We start from the raw sequence: 8384 nt of genomic DNA, 5'->3' as shown, positions 1-8384 counted from the left end.
TGAATATGTTAGCCTAACAAAAATCTTGTCGCCGGGAGTTTCTTGCCACTTGGAAGTTCAGTCCAGCTTGTGTGTAACTTTGCTCGAGGAGGCTGAGTTCCTTCAGAGAGCTCGCAGGAGGCTGGCATTGCTACGGCTGCAAAGATGGGAGCGCGAACCACCATATATTGGCTTTTGTTTTAATAGCCTTTTAACCAACTTTGTTAATGGACTGAATGCAATTTAGATATGGAACTTGGCTAAAACGTAGCTTCAATTGGCTATTAAAATTTAAGAGCCAACTAAGATAGCTAATTACAAAAAAAGCTCCAGTGCTAATGCTAAGCAGAATTAGTAATAGCAAATGACAGCCTGTCTAGTCTTATTCCCATAGGGAAAGAAACTCTTAACTGAGAAGTCAACCAGACAATGTGCAGCAAACCTAATTGCATTACTGGTATTATGGCATACAAATCTGGCAGCTCGCTGGGACAAAACCGGGAGTAAAGTCTGTCAAACTCGAGTCAGGAAAGCAACTGACCCTCCTTCGCAACCCAGTTGTAGCAGATTCCGGGAAACCTTATTTTTGTTCACAGCTGACGGGTGAGTGCTGTTCCACTGAGGAACGTTCCCGTGTGACCCCGGCAGGGCCTGGGGACAGAGGAGAGGGCAAGAGGCCCCCCAGAAAGCACAGTTCCAGGGGAAAAGACCCTTCGCCTACCCAGAAGGAGAGTCTCCCTGCAGACATTCAGGTCTGCAAGAGACAATAAATATCTGACTGCTAAAAAGTTGAGCTGAGGGAAAAAAAATGTTCTACTTCTTTGCTTCATTACAGATACCCTCATTATGGCATCAGCTGAAGTGCAGACTAGCTCTCCTGTGAAGATTTATCATGTGTGGTGGCCACTTTGAATCGGAGGTACTGGAGTCTTTAACATTCCCTACTCAAGTGTCTCCCTGCTGTGCCTGTAAATGTCAGTCCAGTTTTTTCACGGCTGTGCGCACAGATTAGAAACAGCGGGAGAGCTTGGGAGTATGACTACAATACCAGTAAGGACACTTGTCTTCGTGGCACTGCTCAAGTGATTCTTGGAATGTAGGACCCTGCTGTTTTCTAATATTTACACACAACTGGAGTCATCAAGAGCAGTAAATGCAGTCTAAAGGCAGCTTGCTTCTTTTGTTAGGGACTTTACATTCAAATAGGGGTATCAACAATAACACCAAAAAAAAATAAAAAAATAAAAAACCCCACCATTTTAAAAAGTTTCATATCCCCCCCCCCCAATTTTGCTGCTAAAAGACCAATCAGGTATTATCATGACTGTTCACTTCGCTCGACCCTCGCTTCCAAACATTTTCTATGTGCATCACACAGTTCACCGGGAACAGCGGGTGTCTGGGATTCCTGACCTCGAATTGTGTCTCTGCGGGCTGTGCTTTCTCTGACCTCTACAGGAACAGACAGGGCCTTGGAAGACATTTTCATGTAATTTCAGCCACCTTTGCTTTCTGAACACTTTGCATGGCATAGCAAAGGCATATTTGGGGCCTGTAGCACCTGGAATACAGACACTTTCTTTCAAAACCCTGGTTAGGAACTTTAAGGGGGGAAAAAAAAAAAAGAAACATGACATGGCTATACGTGCATCTTAAGAAATATAAAATGATCATTGTTTAAATTACAAATGGCAGGGCAAATTACATATCTTTGTCATAAGCCTTTAAATATCTGCCAAGGATTTTTGGACTAGAAACCTGAGGGGCTGGGGGGGGGGGGGGCGGGTAGCAGGGAGGCTGTTACACAAGGACCAGATCACACAGCTTTGCAACTAGTGTTAAACCCATCTGGATGTGCACAATACTTCTCCAGCAGAATGGACTCATGCCTTAGCACCAGAATGTTCTATAGTTAATGAAATAAACAAAGACAAAAGAACACAGCTTTTATCCTCCCCTTTGGGGTGGGGGTGAGCCCTTCTTAGGGATCTTGAAGGCACATTTCTCTATGTGGAAAACTGCAAGAACTATTCCTCTCTTCTCATTGCACTGGGCAATCTGAGAGAATCAATACATACTATCCAACTGTAACTTTCCCTGTGTCTACTGCCCTAGAACTTTCTAGCATTCAGTTAGCAGACCCTTCAGTGGCTCAACTCCGACATTTCTATGGTGCTGGCACATACTAGACCCTCATGAACAAAGTTTGGGAAAGGTGCAGGGGCATCGCTCCCATCTGAGAAGTATACCAATAAGGATCAGAATGACCCTCTGTACTGAGATTCTTGTATCAAGGTCAGAAAGAATGCTGAATGAGCAATTTTTCAGTTTTCAAACAAGCTAGCCTGGCTGTTAACAAGGTTTTCATTTATATAACTGTGATAGTTCTTCAGTTGCTTATGTAAGGTAGCAGCAGAAAGACGACCTACAGAAAAGCAGGAATAGGTTTAGCCTACTGTCCCCTGGACTCCCCTCTAGAACTCCTTCTCGCCCCCACAGACCAGGCACAAAAGTTATGTTACAGATCATCTCCATTCATCCTTTTGATAATTCAGACTTCTAAGGAGTGCTGTACTCTAAATCAAAAAGAGGAAAGAATTTTTCCAAAGATCATTTATGGTGGCTCACTTAAATAAAACCATAATTTGCTCAATGCAGAAATGTTACAGGTTAACTTGAGCCAAAATTACAAAAATTCAGGACCACCACTCACAAATTGCAAAATACTACTGCCGTAATAAAAGAAAACTCACCACTATATGAATAATACATGTTCAGAACAGCGGAAATGGTAAACATTTTATTTGCTAAATAACACCCAAGGAATGAGAGAGCTGCCTAAACCACCTGGTCAATGGTGCACTGATAGACTCTCTGATCCAGTGTGTGAGGCTGTGTTATCCAAACACCCTTTTCCAGTATTGATTCTTCAGTCTGTCTTGTCCTCCTTATACCAGCAGAGCTTAAAGAATGAGGGGGACAGAAAACCTGTGAACTATAAAAGAAACCAAAACCCACAGGGTCTTATCTATGCAACTGTTATAATTATGAGAAATTATGAAGCCAAAGAACAAGAGTTTGATTTTTGTAGCATAGTGAGCTCATAAGTGAATTTTTTCTTTCATTTTGATTTCTGTTAATGTGGTTTGGGCAACAAACAAGAATTAATAAGTAAAATGGCATTAATTAAATCAGTGTGATGCTGGCATCAGGACAGACAGATCAATGAAATCGAACAGAAAGTCTAGAACCAGACCCTGGTATAATAACTTAATATATGATAAAGCAGGCATTACAAGCCAGGATTTAGGGGCTGGGGAGGAAGATTTATTAAACAAAGGTTATTTGAACTACTGGTTAGCTATTTGGAAAAAAAGTACATTGTGATCCTTACCAACATAGATATGCCAAAATTAATTCCATATGGATGAAAAATTTATAAGCACTAAAACAAAAAGCCTAGAAAAAAAACATGGTAAGTATTTCTGATTTCAGGATGGGAAGTATTTTAAAACAGTGGTGGAAATTACCATGAAAAATATCAAAAGATGGAAGCCATAAATACTAAATTTCACAAAAATAAAAAATATTACCATCAACAAAACACAAATCGAAAAAAGTCAGCAACGAAAATAACCAAGGGTGAAGATAATCACTATACAAACAGATACACCAGGGAGAAAACAGAGTGATTATTTACAAATAAAAAGGTGCTCAGGTTCACTAGCAATTAAAAATCTTTACCTTATCAATAGGATTATAAAAGTTAGTAAAACACAAGAATGATAAATCCAAGGTGTGCACCCTGACCTGCTGGGCAAAATGCTGGCTGGCTGATTTGCAGAGCAACTTGATAACGTGCATCAGTTACTGTCCACGTTCATAGTTTGTGACTCAGTGGCTTCCTCCTGAAATATCTAAGGAAATATTTGTACATGTGGACAAAGATTTCTGCCCAGTTTAATCAAGAATATCACTTATAGGAGATCCTGGTTGGCTCAGTTGGCACAGCAAGCAACTCTTGACTGCAGGGTTGAGTTCAAGCCCCACATTGAGCGTAGAGGCTACTTGAATAAATAAACTTAAAAAAAAAAACTTTAAAAAATTACTACTTATAATACCCCAATACTGAAGACAACTTAAATGTCCAATATTAGGGAAATGGTCAGGAAAGCATCATAAATCCACAGGAAGAAAATATTATAGAAACATAATTATATTCATGACGTATCTGTAATAACCTGGAAAGTATTTAATTCTAGCTTTAAAAAGCAATATATGAAGTTTTAATACAAAATAATTTGAAGATAAAAATGCACAGAAAAGACTGGAAGAAAATGTGTCAAGACATTCACAGTGGTTGCCTGTGGGTGGGAGTAGGATGGCTAGTTTGCCTTTTGATACTTTTCAACGTGTCCTAAATTTCCTAGTGACCAGGCTTTATTAATAAACTTTGATAATCATAAGGATATAGCCAACAAAAAAAAAAATAGCATTTTAAGGGATAATCAAGCTACATACTGCTCTACCACATATAAACACATATACATAAACACATTTATATTTCTAGCACTGATTTATTGCTATGCAACTTAGGCCCTCATATGCACATTTAATTTAGTAATTCAAAAAAATAATTGGGGTTTTATAGCTCTGGCTTATTAGCACTTTATTTGTCTTAAGAGATCACTACTGAAAAACACCAGAAGCTACTTTACTTTAGGGCTTAGCTGATTACCAAAGATGTACCAGTTGCTTTCTGGAACATCCAGAGCACATATTGCCCCCGGCGTGCAAAGGACAAGAGCCTGGCACAGGTGCCAATCCTCAACAGCTCAGACCACCTAGGCTTGCTAACAACCGAGGGAAATGGCAAAGAAGGCAGGACCACTCGGTGCCAGGAACACCTGTCAGAATGTGGACGCTGGGTTAGGAAAGAACAAAGACTGGCAAAGTCCACTGAAACACAGACCGGAAAGGAAAGAAATGATGCAACATAAAAATAATAAATACAGAACTGAAAAAGGGCAAGAAAAAAAAAAGGCATAACTCCAAATGACGAGTCTATTCGATCACTGGCTTAAAATAAAGGGAATGTAAGAAAACCCAGTGTAAGGTAGGAAGGAGAAGGAGAGCAGTGAATCGGGAGATGCAGCCAATGAATCAAACTGGCTACTATGGCTACTAGTTTTTAATTTCTGCAGCCCTGCCAAGAGAGTAACATTCGAGAAAATGCCAGCACTTGTTAAAAACAATATGTGAGGAAATATTTGTTTTCTTAATATTTAACCAACAGGTTTTGCTATGTTTTTGTGTTTTGAAAAATAAAAAAGGCTAAGGCATATACACAAAAACACACCACACACATTTTATCCTATTTTAAGCGTCAATGTGTTTGAAACAGAACTTGAGAGTTGATTTAGGTGTTACAAATAAACTTGGGACCATAACACTGATGAGCACGAAAATCCAACATTCTACAGAAAACAGGAGGCGGCTCTGCCCAAAATCTAGTTCTCTATTCTGCGAAGACACACAGCTTAAGAACTTCAAGAGGCATTTAAAAGATTAACTTTCAAAGGAAAGTCTACAGATCTGGTATACACTTTTCAACATCTGACCACTACTGGGACACATGTTCCATGTGACAACTAAACACCCACAACAGGGAGCCAAAGTTTTAAAGTCTCTGTGTTGGCTCTGTTTTGGCTCAGAGCTGCTCAAATGCAGTACGCCTTGACAACATGGGGTAAATCTACATTCCTCCTGTGCTACTACTTACTTAATATTTTCTTTAAATCAGCTCACTTTTTTAAAAACAGAAATACCTACTCTAGGCTTGTCCTAAGCAACAGAGAAATCACCAGTTTAATGTGCTACTTATATTCTGAATACATATTAAAATACAGTTCTGGGCAGCCCGGGTGGCTCAGCAGTTTAGTGCTGCCTTCAGCCCAGGGAGTGATCCTGGAGACCCAGGATCAAGTCCCACATCGAACTCCCTCTGCCTGTGTCTCTGCCTCTCTGTCTCTCTCATGAATAAATAAATAAATTTTTTTAAAAAATAAAATAAAATACACGTTCAATCCTTAAATACTTAAATAAAAGTCTGTCTCTATGCCACCTAGAAACATGGGACATGCCATTAAGTGGTAAGGTGTCCCACCCTTTAGGAAATCCAATTCAATTCCAGTATCTGTAACAAAGTAAGCCTTGAAATTGTTCATAAAGGTTTAAATCCCAAGCTTTTATCACCAGGGTGACTAGAAGAGTCCAAACCTTAAAATGTTTGATCACTAAAACTCTCAAGTGCTTAGTTTACTGCACAGACATCATATGCTACAAAACACAACACTTGTAAGAAAAATAATCTGTGAATGAGCAATACGCTTGCTTTGTTTGTTTGTTTCCCAGGATCTCCTTAAAAGCAGCCAGTCTACACGACTGTGATCATGCTACCACTCGATACTCTATCACCTGTTTTCTTTTCATACAGTTTGCATGCTTACGTAGTCCTTCTGCAATCTAACTTTGAAATACATGCATTTGGTCTCTCGCAGAGAGACCCCACTTAAGTACCCCACTTTTGCTTTCATAGCCTTTTCCCTTTGTTCCTCTTGCTTCATACAGCAGTTGCTCAATGAATACTTGCAGAATGTAACAGAACCAGTACGATCCAAATCTTAGAGCCACAACAAATGGTGTATTTGTATCATGCAAAGAGACCTTTATTTTAAGGTTTGTATCTGCTTAAAGGTGAGGACTTTGCCAAGCATTCTAAACACTTAGGGCAAATGTACAATGATTACAAAGTGCACATCATGGGGTTTTTCTTATAAGCTACTTCAGAACCTCAAACACATACCACTCGGGAGAGCTTAAAGAGTATGACCTAAAGATTTTCAATTTTATAAATTAGTCTTTAATAAATTGTACAAAGTATTTACTTCATTAAAAAGTTTATATTTTTCAAAGACATAGGTATTTCATGGTTAGTCCCACCCTAATAGACTCACATGAAAATACAACATTTAAAATAGAGAAAGAGGAAAAAATTAAATGACAGGAAGAAAAGAAAAGTCGGTTGACAGCATCTGATTTACTTCTGGACTCTTTTTCTGGTTTTTGAACCTTGAAGAGAAAAAAAACAAATTCAAATCAGTAACTTATTAAAACTAAAAAACAGAAATATAAGCATTTCCAAATATACTTATTTGTATTTAAAAATCTAAATGACTACAATGATTTGTGAAAATGAAATTCAAACACAAAGGTAATGGTTAATAGCCTGAAAATCTTAGGAAACTGTGTCAACTCTTTAATATGTCAGAAAAATATGCTAACCTGTACCTTCCAGTCTTAACAGAACTCACAACAGAACTCTGCCACTAGCAAAACACATCCAATTTATAAGAGAACTAAAATATTTCTCCCCAAATATTTTATTATGCAATCTAAAACAGTAACTCTTAATGTAAGCTATAGCAACAAGACAGGCAGTCATTTCTTGAAGGGAAGCGACAAAGTAATGCATATTTTGAAAAGCAAAGAATAAAATGTGTTGCTTTTTAAAGCCTGTTACCTATACTCTTTAGGCAGGAGGACACTGGGCCATTCCAAAACACAAAGTCTTTTCCACTAGGAATTAAATAGATCCCAACTGAGTAGCCTTCTAAAGAAGCATCACATCTGATAACTGGTCTAAGTGCCTTATGACAGTTCCTATCCAACAACTCCTGAGTTGGAATAAATCAGTGATTCTACAGTAGGGGCAGAATTCTTTATGGGAACTCCACATGGGCATTCCACCTCACCGGGGAGACTCTATTCCCACCTAGCACCCCCACTCTACCTCCAAGGCGAACACAGCAGTTGGAAGGGTATGTTGAAGGCTGATCACGGCTCCCTAGCACGGGCAAACGAAGTATGCCCTCCCACTGCCTCATGCCTCCCTCTGCCAGGAAAAGAGCAATGGTACCAGGGTGAGGGGCAGTGTGGTCGCCCATAATTTATCAATGAATGTACTAAACAACAGATCAATAATATTTCTTTTCTGAAACATATAAAACATTCTTTGAATCCAGGACAATATTTACCACATGTCTAATAAAAAATTCTAAAGATGTTCTGTTTACAGGCTTATTTATGTGGAAGATCAGTTTGAAAATTAGTGTTTTTTATTTTTCCACGTTCCAGTTTTTACTTAATTGCCATATACTTCAATTAAAGCAAATTTCAAACTTTCATGGATATCTTTTTTTTTCCTGCCACTGATAATCCATAGCCCATATTATGGCTGGTTTAAACTTTTGAGCTTTCTCAATTTTTGTGATATATATTAAAAAAAAAATCCCATGGTAGGTTTTTAGTTTTTTATTTCAAGAATTTTGAAATTATTTTTGCAC

At 38.5% G+C, this 8384-nt stretch overlaps 1 protein-coding gene across 5 annotated transcripts in view; it reads right to left on the bottom strand.

Annotated features, from left to right (window-relative positions):
- Positions 1–6683: 6683 nt before the first annotated feature.
- VRK1 (VRK serine/threonine kinase 1) overlaps positions 6684–8384 on the bottom strand; it is a 108482-nt gene continuing 106781 nt past the window's right edge. For all 5 annotated transcript variants that reach the window (XM_026012552.2, XM_072762265.1, XM_026012551.2 and 2 more), the window contains one exon: positions 6684–7110. In XM_026012552.2, coding sequence (XP_025868337.1) covers positions 7079–7110 — 32 coding nt within the window. In that variant the 3' untranslated portion in view covers positions 6684–7078. The remainder of the gene's footprint in view (positions 7111–8384) is intronic.

Source organism: Vulpes vulpes, chromosome 6 (genome assembly GCF_048418805.1).
Source record: "Vulpes vulpes isolate BD-2025 chromosome 6, VulVul3, whole genome shotgun sequence".
Lineage (NCBI taxonomy): Eukaryota > Metazoa > Chordata > Mammalia > Carnivora > Canidae > Vulpes > Vulpes vulpes.
This window is presented reverse-complemented; position numbering and strand designations above follow the sequence as displayed.